The sequence below is a fragment of the Stegodyphus dumicola genome, chromosome X2 (assembly GCF_044657685.1).
Source record: "Stegodyphus dumicola isolate Sdum_Otavi_A_Nest chromosome X2, ASM4465768v1".
Classification (NCBI taxonomy): domain Eukaryota; kingdom Metazoa; phylum Arthropoda; class Arachnida; order Araneae; family Eresidae; genus Stegodyphus; species Stegodyphus dumicola.
The window spans coordinates 180194410-180219513 of record NC_140781.1 but is presented as its reverse complement, the minus strand read 5'-3'; the positions used below and the strand labels follow the sequence as shown (position 1 = coordinate 180219513).

At 32.4% G+C, this 25104-nt stretch overlaps 1 protein-coding gene across 2 annotated transcripts in view; it reads right to left on the bottom strand.

Annotated features, from left to right (window-relative positions):
• Positions 1–25104, bottom strand: part of Gycalpha99B (guanylate cyclase 1 soluble subunit alpha 2) — a 424202-nt gene that overhangs the window by 300479 nt on the left and 98619 nt on the right. For both annotated transcript variants that reach the window (XM_035359312.2, XM_085809001.1), the window contains exon 4: positions 21320–21450. In XM_035359312.2, the coding sequence (XP_035215203.1) occupies positions 21320–21450 (131 nt within the window). The remainder of the gene's footprint in view (positions 1–21319; positions 21451–25104) is intronic.

Here is a 25104-nt window from a genome sequence, read left to right as displayed (position 1 = left end):
GTATAAGCAAGTATATGGTAATTTTAAACCACCAGCACAGTTACATAATAGATACACGATGTGCAAAATAAGACAAAACAGCAACCTTATTACCATGTAGCTTTTAAATAAAACTCTTTTTATTGAGTTTCATTTAAAATTTCACCCTAATATAAGAATGTTGTTTCGAATTTGAAATTTTACTTTGGAGTGTTTCTATTCCTATTAGATTCATGTTAGGTTTAAGGTGTTGACACAGCTTTTCATAGAGTTTCAAAGGTTCAACCCATCTTTGGAGAAAGTCTCGCAGCAGTAGCCACATTTATTGAATGGTTTATGATGCAATGGCGTGTTAGTTTTTCGGATAAAGAACACTTAAGATATATCTATCCAAATATTACGTATCTTGAAAGTGTTTTTCTTACTATGGATAAAATAAAGAGAATGGCATTATTTGGATTATACGTAGGGACAAACATTTAATTGGGCTGTTTATTCTGAATGCGATGCAGGTCTATATTTTCCTGTGTCAAAATATTTCAGGATTTGCATTTAATTCGACTTCAAAATACTAATTGATCTATTACATCTGCCTACATTCTAAGAATGTTATATGTATATATGTATGTAAACTCATTAAATAGTTAGTTTTTGTGGCAGTTAATTAAATATAATACTGTTCCAGGTGTTAAAACTGATTTACACCACGGTTTAAACGTGACCGTTATCAGATTTTGCGTGGTTTCATTAAGAGAAAAAATTTTTAAAATGTGTCAAATGATATATGATTGGATAAAGCAAGACATTTTCACAGTTTTATGAAATGTGGTTATCTTTCTGCATTCTTCCGTAAGATTTTAATGAGCGAATATTCTTGCGTTTGCAAGCAACCATCCTTTTGCTAAATTAAACCTTTTCATAAGCAACTTTTAAGAAATAATTTTAATTATTTTACGATTGAAATTTGTTTTCTTTTGAAAATAAAAGAGGAAAAAAATTAAAACTCTTTCTCTCGCAGAAGCTATTGCCCTACTTCATGCAAAATATTCATTTTAACTGATTTGAATAAATCCCACATACTACCCTTCATCATGCGATCTCCAAACACGTGCTTACCTCTTAACACACCTCTGCATTTTTTTTTGAAGTTTTTCCTAGTCGATTATAGAAATCGCGCTCCTGAATCTATTTATTGGCGTCTGATAAATTAAATTTTTCACGTAACCTCATAGAAAAACGCTCATTGGGATAATACCAGGGAAACTTCAAAAACGGAGTCGAAGAAGGACTTGGCCATCAAGTCCTTCTTCGACTCCGTTTTTGAAGAAATCTTGCTTTCAAGTGTTGTCCAACATTTTCCAATTTCTAATATCCATCGTATGTCGGTAACTATCCCAGAAGATCTGATTGTAAAATTCCAAGCCGCGTACTACAGTCGATTGCGACGCACTTAAGGAAATGCGGTTTGATGTTGAGAGAGGACCAATGTTTTGTCGAATGCGTGGTGGAGGGCAACGAGTTTGCGGAGTCGAATGTGTGTTGGAGGACATTTTGAGCGGTTTCTTTCAATCAGTTAAACTGAATTTTGCGCAGGTAAGTCGTGCAATTTCTTCTTCTCCTCACAAATATTTCCCTCTTCTCTATTCTTTACGTTTTCTCTGCTCTTGGAGTTGCAAATTTTTTTTTCGTATAAAACCCAATATGTATTTATGTATTCCCTACTTCATGCAAAATATTCAACTCTTCAGAGTAGTTAAGCGTAATATTCGGGTAAATCAGAAGCTTAGATTCTTCTCTTTTCATCGCTTTTAGAATGATTCTTAAATAAGGAAACTAGTTTAATTTCCAAAAAGACCGATTACAATTTCATATGATTTCTACAGTGTTCAGATATAATGATTTGGGAAGAATTTTAAGCTAAACGAAGATAATTTTTTTAAGATTATACCACAAGGTTTTTTTCTCTTAAATTGTGTGCCTTTTCATTTTTCTTCAATTCCTCTTGCATTATTTAATACCAACTAACGTTCAAACCAGCAGTAAAAGAGGATTTGTTTAACTAACTCTTTGAAGCTATTTCTTTAATCTCTTTTTATTAAAGTTCTTTTACTTCTCTCACTCGCAGCTCTTTTCATTAAATTTTTATTTATGACCTCTGTTTCTAATGCTGAGTAATGTTTTTTTCTTTTCGGAGACATAAAGAATGTAAAACTAGAGTCGTTGGGTAGTGTTCTATGAACACTTACTATTGTTATGCAAGTCAATAACTAAATGGCTTTTAGATCTGATGACAGATTTTGAGAACAAATAAAAATTCCAACCATGTTTTTAATTTTATTCCGAATGATGATAGTACTACTCCGAAAATCCTTACTTTCTGTCATTTCATTTTAAGTGAATTTTGCGGATACTTTTATGCGCCAGTGTCTACATTTGAGATAAGTAAAGGGTAATTTTTTATATGGGCTTACGTGAATTTGTTTTAAAACCAATATTACCTAATTTATTAAATGCTGTATCTATTTAAGAGGCATAAAAATTCTTTATTTAATCAGTTGTGACAAAGAAGGTGAAGGTTAGCTGCTTACAAGAACCAGGGCTTTCGTGGATTACTTGCTAAGGGAAGCTAGCTCATATTCACAGAGGCAAAAAATTAAAGCTTCCAATGCAGCCAGCTGATTCAGTGGAATTAAAACCCAAGTCTGACTACTAATGTTAAATGATCTTATCCACTCGGATGCAAATGGCCTGCATGTAATCATTGAACAGATGATCTGTGAAATGTATATTTTCTTCTGCAAATTCTAGGATTTCATAAATTTAATGAAAAGGCGATGTAAGCAAATTAATGCGTTTTCTGTTAGTATTTGCGCTAATGTCCAAAGTCAAACATTTAACTCCAGTATTATGATGGAAAGATCCAATACCACGTGTATTAACGCACATACGTTTTTAATTTTTTCTTATGTAGTGATAATCATTTATTATACTGTAATTGAAAACACTAAAAGTGAAATTTTTTAAAGGCTTGGATATTTTTCTAATTAGGAGATAAGAAGAAGGCAAACTAAGTAAAAGTTTTATGAAATTTAATGAAAATATAGCAGTAAAAGTTTATTAAAATTCGGTTTTAGGAACTATACATTTGCACATTTTATCAACGCTGGTTAAAGGTCTACTTCTAAAAAAATTATGATATATTTAGCAACAATTCCTGAATTAAGAAAGACAACTATTTTCAAGCATATAATTATGACTTTGGAAATAAATTTTAGCTTCACAGAAATCTTTTAATTGATTCCTATACTAAATATCCCTCTCTGTTTAGATCTTAGTATTCAGCAATTCATTTGAAGATTTTCACTTTGAGGACATTCATGTAAATGACTTTTTAAACTTTTAATTTGGCGCGTGAGGCATGTTAAAACAGTTTCACAACTTTTCAGTTTAGAGTTACTGTGTTTCATTACAAAGACACTTGAAAATGTGAAAAGTCATAGAACTTGAGTTCTATGACTCAGATAAGCGTACTCTTCGTTCAAGGGCGCAAGCTATTGAAGGTATAAAAGAACCCACTACAAGGCCCAAAATAAGAATCAAACACTTTAAAAGCATTGCGCCATCGATCGAGGCTTTCAGTTAACTTGAAGTCTAAAACTATGGCAGAACACAATTTCTGATCGAGAATACTTCCAGAGGCGCGCTATTTTTAACAGAATTCGAATACGATCTGATTCTCCAGAGAACAAAGGAAAGAAGAGATCCAATCGTAACTCAAGACTCAGTTCAGAACAATATGAGAGAGAGAGAGACGAGCAGAATTATCCTTAAATTAATAAAACCTTTACCTCACACGCTATAAGAGCTCGGTATAGGTAGAAAGACGTCTTTCGACTTTTTTCTAACATTTTCAATAACTAGAGCTAATTAGAAACTTATGAATTTCGCTTCCAGTTAATATTTCTAAAGAACCTTTATGGTGATGCAAAATTTCATATATTAATAATAATCTATTATTATTAAACATGCTTTATGTCTGTTTTTGCACGCGATTTTAAATTTTAAGCTTTTTTCTTTAGCTACATGATTTCCAAATACTGTGGGCTTTTTGTTTCTTGGTTTTGTTTGGAATTTTCATTACATTACAAACATATAATATTGTACATTTTACAAAGAATATTCAAGTTTACGATTTTTAAAATTAAATATAAACAGCCTTTTAGTGTCAACAAAAACATAAAACTTTAATGTGGTAATATTTAACTAAAGAAATTGGTTCATTTGGATTGCAGCAAAGCACACTCTGGTTATCTGCCTAAGGGAAAGGATGCCTTCGTGGAGGACTTTCTGAGGGAAACTGAGTCGTATACAAGCTATGCATGCAGAAAAACTATGAAAACGCTCATGCAGTCAGTCCATTTTCCTGGAATTGAAACCTGGTCAAACTAATAGTGTTCAGCGACTTTACCTTTAGGTTGCTGGTGGGCCTATACTTAATTAACATGGTTCGCATTATATTTAAATGAAATTGAAAAAATTGAAAATAACTTATAGAAAGACATTTGATTTGAAATTTTCCTCCTGTAAGCAATAAAAAGTGTAACGTAAAAGTAGTTTTTGAGTTAATGTTATGCGAGAAAATATCAAGTTCTTAGAACCGTCTGCCATTATTGCTCCTCTTTGTAGAAAATTAAAGAAACGCACTTTTAAAGGCGCTATGCATGTCATGCATGATAACTGGGACGAAAAATTTACAAACTGATGAAGTCTTCTTTATATTTGGGCCCACCAGCGGCCAAGCGGTAAAGTCACTGAACACTGGAAGTTCGGTCCGAGGTTCGAATCCCGCGAACGGGCTGGCTGCATGGGCACTATCGTGGTTTTCCCCATATGAAACATGTATACGAGCCAGTTTCCCTTAGAACGTCCTCCCCGAAGGCATCCCTCCCCCTAGGCAGATAGTCCTCGAGGCTTTGCCATAATCACACACATACACATACCTTCTTTATATTCGGGTAAATGTTATTAAAAATAGATTTTATGCCGAACTACGCAAACTTAAAATTTCGCATGAAAAAGATATTTTAACCTGAAGTGGGCATTAACATTCTAACACCTACTATTTTCTCTCTATTTTTTTTCTTTCAGATTTCCCTGCTAAATTGATAAAAAAATTACATTCGCTAAATTAGGTTTCATTGTAGCTATCCACATTCATTAGATTCTGACAGCTTTCTAAGAGGTTTCTCCGAATTGCATTTACATTATCTGTTTTCATTACATATTTCATCAGACATTAACATGATCTGTATTTCATTTTCCATGTTGCCATTCCTGTTTTTTATTTACCTTTGTTCAACAGACAGAGCTAAGTATTGCTTACATCATCCTAATGCATTTCGAATCAATGCGCATACACAAAATAAAGGTTTGTTGAAAAACATTCACACATTTCTGTTTCAAAGAAGTCGAACTTCATATTTATTGAACTTAATAATTAAAAGAATATTACATTTTTGTAAGTTTTAAAAGTCGGCATACATCGGTTGCCTTCGTTTAATTTTTTCGAGTTAGCCGCAGTTTAATTAGCAACACTTGACTAAACATGATGTTGGTTAATGAAAAGCAGCGCTAAACTAAGAGTCTGGAATTCGAGGGTCACATGGCAGATATTAAAATTATGAAAGCTTAAACAATAAAATGATAAACGTTGCTAATAAATTCAGATTGTTCAGCTCAATTCCTTTCAATAAAATTAATGTTCTCAATGATAAACATAGTAAAGAACTGGATTTAAAATGTTTTCCTGATGTTGCAAGCAAAGCTTTACATTTTATTGCTGTTAATAAGGTTTTATGAAATCGTTTGAAATCTGAGCACGTAAACAATAAATACTCAATCTGTTTCTTTCAGTTTCTCCAAGTGAAAACTCAGCAGGGACATTTTATAACCCTTATATTTGTTTGCATGATTGAGGCGAGTTTTTATGGCAAGTTATGATATCAAATGAAGTGTTACGTTTCTGTTGTGTTAATTTCCAGATCGCAGTATTAGAAGCATTTGTTCGGAGTTCAGTTATTTTAAGTTTATAATTGAAATAAATTTCTCTCTATTTTCAATGTTAGCATTTATATTACTGTTAGTTCTTCTTCCAAACAGGTTCTTATTGCTACAATAATATTTCTAAAACACATTTATTTATTTTATATACAAATATCTCGTTATTAGAGAAATTATTTCCAAAATTAAGTAACAAATGCTTATGTAGATGCTTAAAAACAATTTGCAAATATCATACTTATTAACTTTTATAATTTTATGTACTAAGAAAGATCGATCATCTGTGATGTTTGAACTAGAAATTAATCTATTAATTAAACTTAATTGAACTAGAAATTAATCTATTAATTAAATTAAAAAGGAAACAATCTCTAATATTAAGATAATAATAATGACTTTTAAATATCTTGCATGTTAAAGCAGTTCTTGTTTCACCAAACCTGAGTTAACATAGTGCCTACAATTCGTAACTAGTTCCACCTCGCATCAAAGAATATGTTAACTTAATCAAATATCTTGCTCAAGATTAATTAGTAAATTTACATCATACTACTACTGCAGAAGTAAGATCAAGGTCTGACCGTCAAAATTGTTAATCCACTGTTATGAGTCTCTTACCAAAATTCGACGGAAATTCGTGGTGTTAACAAGAGTCTACTTCAAACCAAATTTTCATCTAAATTTCAAATTTTACTTGACTATATGTTATCAATTAACTTAAAATTTCTATGACGTAGTAACTGAAATCTTTAAATATGTTGAATATAAAATGAAATAACGTTTACGATCTTATATTGGACTTGAGGATCTGAGAATATCTTAACTGTATAATACGAACCCGCTTTTCAAATTAACTTAACTTAATCAAATTAACAAATTATTTTCAAATTAACTTTAAACTAGAATTTCAAATTAACTTAAATCTACATTTCTTTGATAATTTTCTAAACAGCGTTTATTTTGTTTTCAAATATTTCGAATAAAACTCACCAAAAGAGTGCTTGGATTTCTTTTACATTTAAAACCTTAACAGTTTTGTTCACTCTTGTTTCTTTTACAGTGAAGGAACTTTTATTATTGCAGCAACATCACAATAAGTAAAGTATTGCATAACTGAATGAAATTAATTGCTGAGGGCAAATGCTTTTAAAGGATTTAATATATTTTTACAGAAGAAATTATGTGGAAATTTCTGCTCACTTAGAATTTTGAAAAAAACAAAAAGGAAGAAAAATCTATTTATCTATTTATCAGTTTAAACGAGAAGAAATCATTTGAAATTTTTAAAGGCAGTTATTAAAAATTATTTATCCTCCCTTAAGTTATTACCTTTCAAATGTTAAACATCGAAATAAATATTTTATTGAAATAATCTCATTCACGAAAGAAAATTTCTGTAAAATGCCATGTAATATTAATTTTTCAAAATTTCCTTTTGCATATTTTCCTCTTCTTTTGTTTCTTTGTCCTTTTTTCGTTGATGAATATATTAGTGCTGTCTAATATTATGAACATTTACACGAAACAGGAATTTTTCTCTCTCGTATACATATTTAGAAATCCATTATGAATTCTGGAGTATGTTAACAGAGGTTACTCCCTTGAGGTCTATTCTCAAATATGTTTTAGGCTCCTAATTTTATATCTGAAACAATTCCTGAATTATATTTTAAAGCTTCAACTGTACCTCTTTATAAATCAGTGACTGTTATATTCCCTCGTGATTGCCTGAATATTTTTTGTATGAATTTATCAACAGATAAAATCTTTTAATTAAACATTGCTAGACGCACACCTCATTTGTCAACTCTTCGTTCAGATCGCAGGCAAACTACAAATTATTTAATCATATGAATCTGAAAGAGTCAAATTCTGTAATGAGAATTTGCTGTAGCTCCATTTCTTTCCCAACTAAATACTACTTAAATGACTTTAGTTACAATTACCTTTTATTTCAAATTTATTGTCTTTAAAAATGTTACTAAGAAATACTAGTCAAATCTTTTTACATTAGATGTTTGCACAGGTAAATAAATCTTTAACAATTGATTATATACAAAATGTTTTAGTTCAAGAAATGAATCAAATGAGGTCGTAAAGATCACTAGGTATTTTATTTTGGAGCAAGGGATGTGAAAAGTTTACTGTGCCTCCGCCGGGACTCAAACATCGGACTTTGCAATTGCTAACTGCAAGTGTTTCCCATTATTCGTCTCCACTTAATAGGCAAGTGGGGAGGCTGGGACTCAATCTCCAACTCGGGTGGTGATGAAATATAGTCCACAACTTTTTTTAGTTCGGGCGCCATTGTAGAGGCAGGAACTGTGAGAAATGATCTATACCCTCGCTAGGATTCACCAACAGAGCTGTGCGATAATACCTAAACTGCAAGCGAAACTGCCAAAAGCCCTCACACTAAGACTAAACTTCGACTTAAATACTCTACTAATTTGGATCCTGATGAGGATTACGGACAAGGAGAAGTTATAATAAAGGTTTAAATCGCAATAATTGGTTAATTAACATAAATTACTTTACAAGGTTGGCTATTTGACTATCATAAATTAAGTTACGTGACACGTTTTGGTAAAAAAAATGACATTTAAATTTTAACAGTCCTTATTACGACATAGCTATGATTAATAAACCTTTATTCCCTCAGCTTGAAGACTATTTTAGATAATCCTACTCATAATGTAAAACACTAGCTGTGAAACAAAATTATACGACATAAATCCCTTTCAGTTGTTAAAAGATGGGGACTTCAGAATACGTGTAAGATTTAATTTTATCAGGTACCAAATTTTAGATTTCAGTACTTTTGTGAATAGGAACTTAAAATCAGTGCTTTTTTTACAGATGTTTATCTTAGCATAAAAAGTAGCCTTTAGAAATTCATATTCCAAAACTTATAGCTGGTTTAATTTATCAATACACATATGGTGTTCGGGAAAGCAGTTTTAGAAATGAGCGACACATATATTCAAAATCAATGTCTTTATAGCATTGTGGATTACATACCTAGAAACGAATCACTCAAAAATGCTTCAGTACACCTCTGTTTGAGCGACATTTGTAGCTCGGGCTATGTCTACGCAATGTTCTGTTTCATTCTACAGGTTCAAAAGTGTCACTGGTTTAAGCATTCTTTATCACACTATCGAGCATGCAAATCTGCTACACCCCCTGCCTGACGTCTGATACTCGTTTTTCTTCACAACTCCCCGCAGAAAGAAATCAGGGTTCAAATCCGTTCCGCACTATTCTTTCCGGCAAACAAAACTTTTTGAAAGAATATTTTTTACCTTTCACAGAATCGATATTTATATGTGTTAACACTCATACTCTAAATTGCTTGAACGAATAATTATTTTCATCTATTAATTATTCTGATTTGTTTAAAATACTCATCATTTAGTATTCTAATTTTTATCTTCCATAATTAGCAAAATATTACAATGAGGTCAATTAGCATCTGTAATGAAAACACGAGGTTACAAGTTTTTTATGAAACTCAGAGCTTCAGTCTGCATACTTTTTGTATCCTCTAGTCTCTTAGCTTCTCCATAGCAAACTTATTTTCACATTTTTCGACATTCACCAAAGTTAAACAAAAGATTTTTATTAAGGTTGCGCGTATTTATTTTACCACAAAGTACACATATTATTTATTTTAGAAAACTCTGAGAACGTTTTTTAGACAGAGGTGAATAAATATTCCTTGGTGCTCTTGTAATTAAAATGAGCGCGTTTCATTTCTTCCTTGCCAGATTAAGTAGGTTTCCGTAATATAGTGTAGGTTACATTACATTCTCATTTGAATAATGCGAAAAGCTCATTTCGCGTAACTTATATTAATGTTCTGAATATCTAGTTTAATTTCAAAGCTTAGAAGATGCAGAATTAAATATTAAAATTCAAAGGCAACCTCCCAAGCGAGTTACATATCCCAAATAAATCTCTTCAAGCACTTTTCTTAAGAAACAGGCATTTGCATGAAAATGAAAACTTATAAAGCAATTTTCTCCGTACTGAAATTCCGGAGAAAAGATGAAAGCAGCAGTCATCGTTTGGGATGTCTGATATCAACCATCTCATCTCCAGTGACACGGTTATTATTTCAGAAGATTTGATCTTATTTTACCTGGAGTTACTGAGATAATTCATCTGTGGCTTAATGTATGCATGTTTTTGCAATACCATTAGTATATTTAATAATGCAGCGTACGATCATTAGTTATACTCGTAAAATGCTAGTAGGATATCCTGTAGCTGTCTTAAAATGCACTAGAATTACGGAAATTTATATTTCAACAAATTCATAAGTTCCTTCTAATTATAATTTTCGTACATCAACATAAATTTTATGTTATTTTCTTGAAAAGCCTGTTAAACATTTTAACATACAATTAACTCTGAAAATTTGTGAGGTGGTTGTAAGACAATTAACAGTTCTTAATTAAACGATAATTTCCGCTTGACGTTTAAGAAGAAAGAAACTAATGAAAGTGGTTTAGAAAATGACTGTAAGGCAATTCAGATTTTTCAGTGTTTACATATATTCATATTAAGGTCCCAGAAGTTTAATACCAGGAAGGAACAAAATCTTTGAGACAGAACGTAATGTAAATTGCTCATTGTAGACCCAAAAGTGGTGATGAAAACTCTCAAAAACACCAAAATCCAGTTCTAACTAATACCACAGAATGATTAAAAGCAGTTACAGATATTAAAATTTTCTAATATGATTGCTTAATTTTTTAATCCCATTGCTTAATTAATGTCATTGCTTGGAAATTATTATGTACACTAAATTTATTTCCATTCACCTTTTCGGTTTTGAAGATTTAAAAAAACTTTGCTTAAATATACCTAATTCCATCACTTACAGGATTTAGTGATCTCGTCGTTCATCACTATCCTTAGGTTACATTGAGAAACATATTTGGCAATAGATACACGTTTATACCAGGCTTAGGTTGTAGAGACATTAGGATTTTTGGAAGCAAGATTGAAAATTTTGCAACGCCTTCGCCGGGAATCGAACTAAGGACCTCTGGAATCACACCACAAAGACATGCGAAGTAGCCAGGAGAAATAACTTATATACTCCCCTTTTAAAGTGCGACAGTGGTTTTTTAGGGGTCCCAATAGCCAAATCCTGGGTGTGGAGAATCATCATCCAACAACCTTTTAGTTCGGGTGCCACTGTAGAGACATTAGGATTTTTTGGAAGCAAGAGAGATTGAAACATTTGCAACGCCTTCGCCGGGAACCGAAACACGGACCTCTGGAATACGCGCCCAGCGTACAGAAGGCACCACGAAGGCATGCAAAGATAGGCGGGAGAAATACCTTATAAGCTAAACATTTTCCTTAAAATCTTATCTGATTCACATTTTCCGTCGTACTCTATGTTTTCCAAATTAACTCCATAAGTAGTATAATAAGTTATTCCTGTAACTTCTTATGGATATTTAATTTTCACTGGAACTCGCTTATTGCTGTAAATTGAAGACAGACATTACTGCCAGAAATTATTATAAAGATACCTGCTGTCAATGGTACATTTCTCCCGAATTAAGAAGTCATTTAACTGAGATTATATCTAACTGAAATTTTATTTTTGAAACATTGTTATATTTCTAGAATATAGTGGTAATTGGAAAATTGTTTTATAATAAAAACAGTTTCGCCCATTTATTTCTTGTTCAACAGAATACGTAAATGATAGAAAATGACTTCTAGAAATGCTCATTTATGTAAAGAAAATGAAAAACAGGAATGACGATTGTTGTGATATGGCTTCAGATGGAACTGAAATTGGGCTCTCAGACTCCGGAGAAAACAATGAAATTGAATTTTCAGAGGGTGAAGATGAAATTCTTAATAATATCCGTAGACAAGTAAAAACGGCTACGCATTCTTTCACCTCAAAAATCGAAACTGAAACGGAACTTGCTGATATGTCCCATAATAAAACCAGCAGATTGACATTTCCTGTGGCGGATCGGTATGGACAAAAATAGAAGAGACAGATACTTGTTCGATTGGATGTAGTAAATAGGTTGCGGAAAGCACACACTCATAAGCACCTTATTTACAGGAAATAATATGTAATGAAAAAAGGCTAAGCATTAAACAAGTATGTTAAATAGCAAAGAAAGGATAATTTTTTACTTATGAATATAAAAGAGCTTACATGAAACAGCATGAAATATACTCTTCTTTTTTCCATCATATAGCGTCATATTGATGGATATGGTGAACTTAAGGTTAAAATTCAATTTCAATAATTACAGTTTTAGCACGCCTATAATGTATGTTCTCCCTCCTTTCTGCATGCATTCATGGTATAACAGTAGTACACTCAGCGCCTATTCAAGAGGTCTAGGTTCGAGTCCCGGCGAGGGAATTGTACATTTGTCAGCTTCTTGACATCGAAAATAACCTAATGACTCCACAGTGGCGGCCGAACTAAACACGAGATGGTGTATGATGATACTTTAAGCCTACGATTTGCGAATGGATCCCCTAATTCCCAGTTGCCCCATATTTTCTCCCTCCTTCCAGCATCTCTTCGTGGTGTAACGGTTAAGCACATCCAGCGCGTATTCGACAGGTTCAGGTTCGAGTCCCGGCGAGAGCATTGCTCATTTTTCACGTCATCTGCTTCAAAAAAACCTAATGACTCTACAGTGGCGCCCAAACTAAACTGTGGGGAGGAATGTAACTGGTTAACAGATGAGAGAATTTATTGCTGGCGAGAAAGTATCTGATTTTTTTTTAACTCACATCCAAAGTAAATTTTGTTCGACATTTAATTTTAATCTTAACTTGGAGCAATTTTCCACTACGTTTCCTGTTCTGGTAACGTTACATTTAAATAATTTCAGTAATTGTGCTGCACGAAACAAGGTTGGGATATTGCCAAAGAAAGATAATACCTTCTTAGGTTTCTAGGTTTCATATCATTCTTTTTCATATAAAACTGTAAAGTGATTCTGAGCAGTCTCCTACATTTTGATGACAGCGTTATCATAAGAAACTCACAGTTCTCTCTTTGCATAATTTAAACCAAGTAATTCAACTGACGTTTTCTAACTACAACATTGATGTAGATAAATGTAAAAAGATAACTTTGTAACCATTGTTCAGTCCGAATGATGTTAACACGTGCCAGTACATTGAGATCGGACAAAAAGAGAGTAATTACAGATAACGCAGCATACAGAACATGCATCGAAGAGGGTATATCAAGAACAATAACGTCGAAGAGAAAGGATCGAAGACAAGAGCTTATATGACAGTAATCTGCAGTTCTGTGAACTAGGAACTGTATACATGAAACTTAGACTTCAAACTTGAGCACTGTATCAATAGCTTGAGAACAGTCTACTTGTTTAGTTGACCATTCTTTCAGTTTGTGGGCCAGAGTGACATGATAATCAAACGATGTTGCTTCCAGCAAATCGTAAAAAGCGATACGAACATTTTGGACATCACAAAAACTACAAAACATCAGGAGAAACAGTTTATATAAACAACACAAGACACCTAGAGTATACTAATTTAAAACAGCTTCAGTCATAAGACACGGCTCGCAGTCATGCTTCGTTCATTGCCGACACCAACATATCGAAAACGGAATCCTCCAGCGCATGGTATCTAGTTTCATTTAGGAAAATGCGAGGCGCCTGTCACTTTTCACTATCACATAAAACACAGTATGTCGACGAAATTTTGTGATCCATTTCTTTCCTTTCTCAATAGATATTCTCAAACAGCTAAACAACGGCTATCCCCACAAGCCATGGTTCTTCTACAGCTGCTTGTAAATTTCGAAACTGTTTCATAGCTAACCCAACTACCACTCTCGCATTGATCCTGTATATCTGCTATGAGACTGAATGCACACGCATTAATCGAATATGGAACAGCTTGCCAGCCAATTGGATAAAATCCGACACGTTGTATAACAAAAGTTCGTGAATTGCATCTATGCATAACAGGTTGCATTCCAGCTAAATGCGAGAGTACAGCATACTGAATGTTTCCTATTTCGTAATTATACGGCTCTACTTCTTTGAAATTGCGCTACTTCTTTTCTTACTCCTTTGTAACAAGAATACTAGTTTTAACATTAATAAATGTAGATTTTAACATGCCATTCTCCACTTCATGATTTGGTCCGGATGCACCGCATGTGGAAACGTTTCCTCTTGTTATAAGGCCCACCAGCGGCCGAGCGGTAAAGTCGCTGAACACTGGTAGTTCGGTCCGAGGTTCGAATCCCGCGAACGGGCTGGCTGCATGGGCGTTTTCGTGGTTTTCCCCATGTGTAACGTGTATACGAGCCAGTTTCCCTTAAAAAGTCCTCCACGAAAGGCATCCCTCCCCTTAGGCAGATAGCCCTCGTGTGCTTTGCCATAATTAAATACACACACACCTCTTTGTTATAATATATATTTACAATAATAATTATCCTATATATTAAGTGCAATATCAAAAATATCGTAAAGTTCCTCAAACTTTAACATACTTCCAGAACAATGTGGCATGCCGTTCTAACACAAGTAGTTAACAGAAAGATTTCTTTATCATTTATGAAACGGTTCTTTGCTTTAAAACCTTCTTAGCAAACCTATAAAAACCATTCATATAAGCTAGGTTTTATTTTCTGTTTTGTTTCTAGAATAATCATCCCGATAAATTAATCGATTTAAAAGGAAGGAAAGCCAAAAAACGAATGCGTTTTTTTAGATCCGAAATTAAACCTCTAACTCATTTTCCAGTTCACGAACATTCCAACTTTTTCTAATAATGATAACCTTTTCCTTCATTTTCTTGAATGGCTGTTGAATTATTGACCATTAAGCATATTTCCGCAATGTTACTATTAATTTTATAGCTATATATATAGCCTCAACGTGTTTCTTTTCATTGTATCAGTTTAAAAAGGAATTTTTCTGACAGCGATCCTAAATCATGTCAGCAGACTCGGAGATTCTTTTTTCCCATCTAACTGTACATCGATATAGACCAGTTCTTTAGCTAAACTATTCTTTATCTGTAATTCAATAAAGCATCACATTTCTTTCTGTCCTTCGAAAACAGTTCTTTCTCAAACTCCAGCGCTTTATTAGAAACATGCACGCTATACAATATTACATAATTATGTAAGAATATTTTGTATTATATAGTAAATCTTAGATTATTTTGAGCGAGTGAGACCCATGCGGGTTCGTATAAACTATTTCATATTTTATTTAATTATTACTACAAGTACAAAATTATTTAAGCTCAGGCTTTAAAACCATTATAATTTCAGAAAAACCTCATTTCTTAGTAGCAAATGAGCTTATTCAATAAAGCCTTTCCTTTCTAGTAATATGAATGCTAGTTTTAAATACCGTTAGTAATGAGATCATTAATTTTCGTTTATTAGATATTTGAAATATAGTACGCTAGGTTATATGTCTTGGACTCTGCAAGTAAAATTAATTTTACAATGAGCAACTTTCTTGTATTCTCTGCTTATCTTGCAGCATGAATAGCAACAGGTAAAATCTGAAACAAATCCTGGATTTTACCGACTATAAAAATAATTTGGCACTCAGACATGCTCATAAATCTCAGAATTCTCTAGCCACTGTGGCAAAATATTGTTAGTCCTGATTAATCTAAACTATTCGAAACATTTCTAAATATGGGCTTATGGTGCTCCCAGATAGACCTGTTTGTTTACTAAGGTTTATCGGAAAAATTGTTTAAGGTAAAACAAATCTTAAAATGGCTATAAACATACCACTATATAAGGAAAAGCCGCTATAACATAACTGAAGAGACGAGGTTAGGCAGAGGACTAATTTCTTTTCCCATATCGGCTATTTTTTATCGCCCGCGGAATGAAGGAACTAATTGGCAAGCACATAAGTGTAACATAATCGATACAGTTTTCTTTATTCCTCCTCAGAACTGCTGTCTTAAGTTGCATTTACTCGATAAGCTCTTCTTAACAATGAAAAATTTAAAATTGATTTTCTAATCAGCATTCTTTGTAATTTTTTTTGATATCCTATGTTCGCTGTTATTTTTATGCCAACTGGCCTTTCCTATACCTTCCAGTTACAGTGATTTTAGTGTCTGATGACAAACTACCACCGACAATTATCATTTTTTTAAATCCATTTGCTCCAGTAGCGATATTCTTACTTTGCTGTTCTTTGCAAACTGTTCGGTAAGGTACTTTATTAAATTTCTGCCGTCTCTCTCAACAGAAGAGATTCTTTACTCTTGATCTTTCACGATGCAACTTACGGAATATTATCTGCGTTCAAGAACCAAGGCTTCTTTACACCTAACGTTTTATGTCTATGTTTTAGAAAATTTTACTCCTAAACTTTCTTTATGTTATATAAAAAGACTTCTTTGGGTCGTCAATTTTATCAGCTTAACACAATGATCAATTTTGGAAGAACTACATTTTTATCTTATTAGAAGCTCAATTGTGTAATACAAGAACTTATTATTTCTTTGATCACTTTAACGAATTATTAGTATTTCACTGCAAAAGGAAAACCCCCTTTGAATTATTATAGCTGTCAATCACGCAAACCAACGAGTTTCTGAATCAAATAAATCAGTTGTCTCCAGTATTTACTAAACCACGGCCAATCGAGATGTAAGAGCGCTGAACACTTTACGTTCGATTCGATTTCGCATCTCTCTGTACGGGCTTCATACATGCACGCTATGAAGCCCGTTCAAAATATTAAAAAAATTTCGTAGTTTGATATATCTGTAACGTAATTACAAGCCAATTTCTTGTCAAAAGTCTTCTACAAAAGCATCTCTTCCCTAAGATAGCTTTCTCGTCATTCAATCTAATCTCAAATATCCCAGTCTTTTTTGAAGATTTGCATCCCTAGGAAATGTTTGATCACCACTTGCGTCTTCTACGATTGTGTTCGTGAACTTCTAGTATTTGTACTTTGGCAGGTGGCTGAGTAATTTGTTACTCAAAGACAACAACAATGTTTTTCGCTCGTTCTAATAATGTAAGCACCCAAAGATGGGATTGCATGCGTTAGATTCGAAGAAATGTTTTGTATATCCATAGCAATTATACTTGAGATACTCAATAAATTTCTTTGCAACAACTAAAATTTCTTACGCGCCTTATAATTATTTTACTTGCAACTGTTCAAACTGGGGATTTCTGAACAAAATCAGTTCAGAATTTTTCTAGTATTTTATCGGTTATGTAAACGAAAAGCCAAACAGAATTTCTGTAGCTATACAGCCTATTCATACATGAACATGATCTTCAAAGTTGTTGTTGCCATTGTAATTATTATTTTTAGATTTTCTTCAAAGTATTTAAATCACAATTCCAAATAATCTGAATGTATGTGTTTTCTAAATTTCGAACAAATATCTCCTAAGTTTTGTGAAATTTATCTTCTTTAGTAAGCAGTCATTAATTATTCTTTTAAACTATAAAATTTTTTACTTGTACTTGCCGCACTATTAAGGATTTTTTAAATATCTATGAGTGAAGCAATGATCATTATTCATTTGCTAATGCATAAATTACACTTTGACAAAATAAAAAATGGGACATTTCTGTATTTCCTGTTCTACTGGACCGACTGACGAAATTTAATGTGCTTTTTTTCATTTACTGAAAGCGCGACATAGGATATATATTAGATTTATATATACATTGCTCTAACAGTGATACTTTGACACAGAATCGGACTTTTCGTAAAATAACATACCTATTTTTTCCATATTTCAATTTGGTGACTCAAACCATGCCAAAGTGCCAAGTTTTGTAAAAATCGCAGTAGCTTTTAAAAAAATTAGCTCTCCAGTGTTAATTGAATTTGGAATCTGTTTATTAATAGTTCTTCCTATCGATCTTGCTTGATTTCTTCTTTCAAAATTCGAAATTAAGGTTCAATCGAAGTAAAATATGCAGATATTTTCTGATTTGTTTTTTAAATTTTTATTTTTCAGTAAATTTTATAAATTTCCGGAAATTTATAAAATTTACTGAAATTTAGTGATTCAATTTTGGATTATAGCCTATAAAGTTTTACCATCATCCGAAAATAGATGTATATCTTGACACACCTGCAAAAAATTAGAGTTTCTTATTCAAAATTCCCAAAGATATACATGAATTTATGTATTCGCGCGTTTAGAAATTCGGCATACTTGTTATAAGCGATAGTAACGCTAAATGTGCTATACGCACTTTGTTCTTCCGCTCGTGCGCACTGAAAAAAGGGAAAGGAAAATAGGTTACCGTAAATTAAGAATCTCGTTGAGTGAATTGTTCTTACTGCAAACTGAAAAAAGTGCTACAAGATGAATTTTTAAATTTCTCGGTAAGTTTCGTACTAAATTTTTAAAAAAAATAATATTTATGCATATTTTAAGTCGTAAAATCGAAGTATTGAAAAAGAAAACAGGTATGTCATTTCAGAAAAGTCCGATTTTGTGTCAAAATACCTATGTTAGAGAAAAGGCTATGTATGAATGTAACATGCATTCCAAGTCACGCTTTCGAGTCGTGAATTCTATAAAGTTTCAGTTTTAATTTATTTTTACTCTTAAAAACTGAAAGATAATTTCCTACTCAGTTCCTTAACCTTATCTATAACTGATAACAATGTATACACATACACTGTAAGTCGCGTAACTAATTTAATGAGAGATGAAAGCCTATTAAGAATTCATTATTTGTTTAAAGCGTTATCCAAGTATATCGAACATTTTTAACGCTGAAAAAAATAACTGGAAGAAATGCTTCATCAAAGTCACTAATCATACTTACGTTCAAAATTTTATGACATTCGTTCGCTTTTCATCTCATCAAAAATTTAATTTATTTGCTTTGTTTCCCTTTATTTGCTTCAATTTTATTTGATTCATTTTAGAGAAACGTTGAAATACATTTGCAATTATTATTTTGTTTGCAAAATGCCATTTGATTTTACGTCATTTACTTTTTTAGACTATCATGGAGAAACAAAACTTATGCGTAAACAAATTTACCTTTTTAATGTTCTTCTGACTTTATGAGAAGATTCCTGCAAATGCGATGGTTAGGTCTTTTATTCTCGAAGAAGTTGCCGAAATAAAAAAACAAAATGTTTTATGAAAATGCATCTGAAAAGTATAATTTACAAGTTACGTGCATTAATGACAAGCTTTTCACATCACATCATTGATCGGTGTTATGAACACACAACATCACATCACATAAATGATGTGAAGGCCTGCTGCGTGTCCCATACGAAGTGCTGCAGATTTCTTGCAAAAATTATGTGTGCGTTTAAGATATGCTGTAGCTCATAACAGAAGAGGAGGAAGCTTACCTTCGCATCTTTTTATTACTGATCACCAGTGTTCCATAATTCGTAAATCGTGTCTTCTCAGTATATGCTTTGCATATATTCAGCCGCAGAATGGAGACTATTCCTTTAGTGGCATTGTCCTTGCATGTTCCGTAGAAAATATAGCATTTAAAAGAGATCACAAACGTAATACCACTATCTCAGAATACGGTAACAATTTTGCGAACTCTGAAAGATTTCTGTTCTTAAAAATCAGAATTTTATTTGCATTTTAAGAATTTAAAACGAAAATTTGTACTTTTTCACATGTATAAAAATACTGCAAACTAATTGCCCTTGATGTCCGTTATACACAAACTTCCCATACATGCTTTACCGAATCCAAAATCTGAAATTAATTTTTGGATTAAATATGACATCACATAGGGCATATGTCTCGAAACAGCCTTAAGCAAAATGTCATAACTAACTTTAATTTCGTGTTTAAATGAAGCTGATTATTTCAATATAAGCTTAGGTCTTCATGCATGTATTAACTCTTCACGCCAACGATGCTCATAATGAGGTTGAAAAAAAAAAAGCTGAGTATGCTTTAAATTATACAATATCGATCGGCCGCACAATTTTATTCAGTCTAACTGGAAGTTTTAGTAGCAATAAAAAATTAATTTATCGTCTATAATGTTCAGAGATTTTTTCGTTGCGGTCGATGCGGTAAGAAATTGATTTGCTTGCTATTCTATGTGCGAGTTGTATTCCCAAAGATGATTAAACCTTAAATAATAAAACCACTTTTTTATTACCACTTTTTTTCAATGTCATCACTAAATGTATGAAAATACTTCCAAGTCGGATCTTATCTGATCGCTGATTATATTCAAGGCAGCAATCTCTAGGATAGATAGATGATATACTAGTAGAAAGTATTCGAAGCGGGAAGTCGGGTTTTAAAGCGCAGCGATAGAATACTTGAGAGTTGGTTCAAAGAAAGCCCTTAGTTCAAAACCCAATTCCAGGCAGTGCAGAATTTTCTGTCTGAATCACCATAATTTTTGCAGCAGTTTTCGTTAAAACATACACTCAACTATGATTCCCAGCTTATCTACGAAAAGGATCATTAATAAGTCAACACGTGAACTATCATTGCATTTATCATAACACAGAAGTACGATATCATCCTTTTCATTTGCTAAAAAAAGACGCTTTGCTGAGAATAAATAACATAGGAAGAATCAAAGAGAGTATTCAGTAACTCAACAACAAACAATAATTAAATTAGTATTAAAAAACAGAATTTATTAATTAGAATAAAAGTAAAGTAAACATCAAGCACGAATCAGTTATGATCCATTCTAATACCATATGAAAGATTAAAAAATAATAAAATTTTTCTTTTCGATATTCCCGGTGCATTTTTAATTTTCCTTGACGTTACCAGACTTCCTCGAAACTTGTTTAACCATACTCATAAAAGCAGCTTAAAGCGTACTTAAGGAGAACCTCTAATACCATAAAATACTAATTCATAGATTAATATCAATTGCGTAGTAAGAAATGTTTTAATTTTCATTAACAAGAACTGATTTTGGTAATTTTCTAAAATGCTCTTAATTACATACCTGGCTATTTTTGTCAAATCAGACTAAACATAATCGCATTAAAATTTATAATTCAGAAATATTTCATAATCATTATGGCTTCCCGATATTCGTGATTTTTATTCTACGGCAAATTCTAAGTGACATTTATGCTCTTTAAAAATCAATAGCAGATTCTAATCTTTTCAACAATCAAATTTTTTATGATCGAGCATGACATTATTACTTTTAAAAAAGAAAACTTTAAAATTTATCTAAAACTAGATCCTTAAGAAGCAACAACTCAAACCAATGAATACTTTTATGACTCACCGTATCTCTGGGCTATGAAATCAACCGCTTCTATAAAGATTTCTTCCAGAATCTCATTATCATCAGAGGGGACGAAATCTCGAAGAGACGATATTTCCTCTGGAGGTTCCTGTTTTAGTTTGATGTTGTGCCTAATAAAATAAGATGAGACTATATTATCAACTATTCAGGACTGCTAATATCAAATTTTCTATCAAGAGAATTCTGGAATCTTAAATTCTTTGGAGTTTGATGTAAAGTAGACACCAAAATTCCCTAGATAAAATTCTGATGTCCAAAAGTTTTGTTTGATTGCTTTAAAATGGTTTTATCCTTATATATAACTTGAGGTATCAAGCATAAGCGCATATAAATAACTCTCTCTGAAGTGTTCGTTTCAAACAATTTTGCAAACTGCTTATCTTTTGTTTAACAAAAGAATACAACAGTAAACAATGTATTACAAATGAAGAAATAGGAAAAATTTTTTTACTTGCTTCATAAGTGCTGTTTAGAGTTACTATCTAAAAACTTTAGAGTGTTTTATTTTAATTATTTTGTAAATGCTGTTTTAGTATTCGCTACTTATTTCACAAAAGCAGGAAGAAATCCGCGAAACATTTACGAATTAAAGGACATATAAGCAAAGTGTGTTATATTTTTATCCTCTAAATTTCGGATATAGATATTAATTTCAGAAATAACAGTATAAGATTTTAAACTCATCTTTCAAAACAGTTTTCACGAAGCATAAGTTCTTTCCGTAATCATTGATATTATTAAACACTTGCAAATTTAGAATACAATATTTAGTTCGTTATTATATTATAATATCATGATACTGATCCTAAGAAAATTTGCTTTTCGTTTTTCTACATTTAATGTAGAAAATTAAGGAAATGTAATTACAGCTTTTGCTTTTATAAATTTGCTCATTTGTTTGCATGCTGTCATTCGAAATGATAACTACGTTTCTACTATAACACGAAAAGAATGATTTTGTACAAAACACATTTAAATGAGGTTTTCATCGACATGACTTATTCTTTACATAGACGTTGTAGAGAAATTAGGTATATTTTTGGAAGCAGGAAAGATGAAAAATAGCAAACGCTTTCGCCGGGAATCTAACTACGGACCTCTGGAATACCGGCCCAGCGTGCAGAACCACTACACCGCGAAGGAACGCTAGGAACGCGGGAGAAATACCTTATATACTCCCCCTTTTAAAGGGTTACTGGGGTTTTTATGGGACCTAATCGCCAAATCCTGGGTGGGAAGAAATCATCATCCACCACCCTTTTAGTTCGGGCGCCACAGTAGGGACAGTAGGATTTTTTTAAGCAGGCAAGATGAAAAATTAGCAACGCCTTCTCCGGGAATCGAACCACAAACCTCTGGAATACCGGCCCAGCGTTCAGAACTACTCCACCATTTTAAAGGGTATATAAGGTATTTCTCCCGCCTTCCTAACGGGCCTTCGTGGTGTAGTGGCTCTGCACGCTGGGTCGGTATTCCAGAGGTCCGTGGTTCGATTCCTGCTGAAGTCGATTGCTAATTTTTTATCTCTCCGGCTTTCAAAAAATCCTAATGTCTCTACAAAGTAGTTGAAACGCAATAGTACAAAGTAAGGCACAAATCGGTGAAATTGAAACCTTTTGCTCTCTGTGGGCAAAAAGCACCATATGAACATCATGTTTTGCTGAAATTCTGGTTTGGAAAGATTCGTTTATAATCAGTGCCATTTTTGTTTCTTTTAATCATGCTAAATATCCTTCAAGACAGAAAAACAACACATTTACCAGTTTCTAGCTCAACATTATCGAAGTAACAAAATTTGAGGTAATGATGAGAAGATCCGTTTCTCTAATTCGAATTTATTTAGCTTCTTTTCCATTTTGAATTCTGAATTGTTATTCTGAATTAAGAAACTAGAGTCAATATTTCTGCTTCTTAGAGCAAAATAATGATAACCACAAATAGGATTTTAGTTCTTTCTGTCTCTAAAAGGTAGAAACGAGGAATGTAAATTTAAGGTTTAACCACATTTATAATCTTCAGAATATTTGCAATTATTAGTTAGTTACCACGTGTTATGATTACAATCAAAACGAAGCTTTTATTTCTACCTCTTGAAAAAGAGTAGAGTCTTTGGTTGCCATTCTATGAAACTTAAGAGCTGAACTGTTCTCTGTTTAGTCAAATGCAGCTAAATTTTTATACAACAGTTTTTGATCGAAACGCTAAACTGTGTCTTGCATTTTAAACTTCAGAAATAAAACAACTTGCTCGCTTTGCTTCGTTCACCTGCAATGAAAATATTTTCTAATTTTAAATCTAATTTTCTTCACAGTTCCGTGAAGCTTCATTTTAATTAACGATTAAATTAGTCCAAGCTGTCCTCTGAAATTCAGCACTTGCTATCATGATTATTGCTTTTGTGACTGCATGCATTCAGCGAAATTCATTTTAAAAAGGTTTCAATTTCAAAAGATATTTGAGCACATGTTTGTAGCTCAAATGGTCAGCTTAATTGAAACTTAATGCATTCATCGTGAATGGCCAACATCCAACGGACATATAGCCGTCTCATCACCGAAAACGTTGCCCAGGTTGAACCACAGGGGTGACAGAATTACACCAGTGAGAGCTGTGACATCTTAATTTTGATGGAGAATCCCTAGCCATTCCTCTCCCTCATCACCAAACCCTTCAAGAGGATTTTCAACTCGCCGGTATTAAGTGCTCCAAGGCCACACAAATACTCTACACTTACACTTATTCGTCTTATCCAATATTCGAAGACGAATCCAGCCGAAAACATCGCTAACTATTATGCCAATCAGGATGGCTTCATCTAATGTATAAACGATAATTTTTACTGTTGAATTCATATTTATGCTTCCGTTAATCATTTTGTTCTCTTAAATATTTTTATCTCAGTAAAAAACAACGATATTTTTAAAAAAATTAAAAAAAAAAAAAAAGTACATTTGTTTGGAGATAGTCATCAGAGATAAAATTTAACAAGCTCATTTTTCAAATTTTGAATAGGGTCAAACGTTAAAGAGGATTCTCATTCTAGGAAATAATACTTAATAAAAGCTGAATGCTGTTCTTTGAAACAAAGATCCATGTTAATCCTTCTTCTATGCGACGGTACAATATTTCTGCTGTACAAAAAAAAAAAAAAAAAAAAAAAAAAAAAACAGTCACTTAAATTTTTGATATTTTTTTATAAAACTTATGTTTACTAGCAGCCTGTATGAAAAGAGAGCAGAATATCAATATCATAAACGCTATTGTTGCATTCAGGTTTACTTATTAGTTAAATAAAACGTACTCAAATTCTTTTTATAGCAAATGAATAATTTACAGTCAAACTAAAGGGATTGAAAATTTTCATTCTAGGTGCGTAAATATTTCTATAGGTGCAAAGCAGTCTATATGAACAAATTAGAATATATTAAACGCGTCAACATTTGCAAACGCAAACTTGGGTTTAAACTGTGAAATAGTTTCATTTCTGCAGAGATTGCAGGCATATTGCTTCTTTGTTCCTACTTAATAAGGATGTATTACAGAAAGCAATTATATCTTTGATTCCACGAAAGATACAAAACATTTTTATTTACATACTGTATACATACTAAGACATATAGTTCTGGTGTAGTTTAGTGTAAATAATTATTTTTATTCCTTATAATATTGTAAATATAACATATTAATTTTGTATTTCGTATTGTTATATATGTAGGTACATTTGTTTTACATTGTTGCAAAGATGCATATATATTTTTATTATA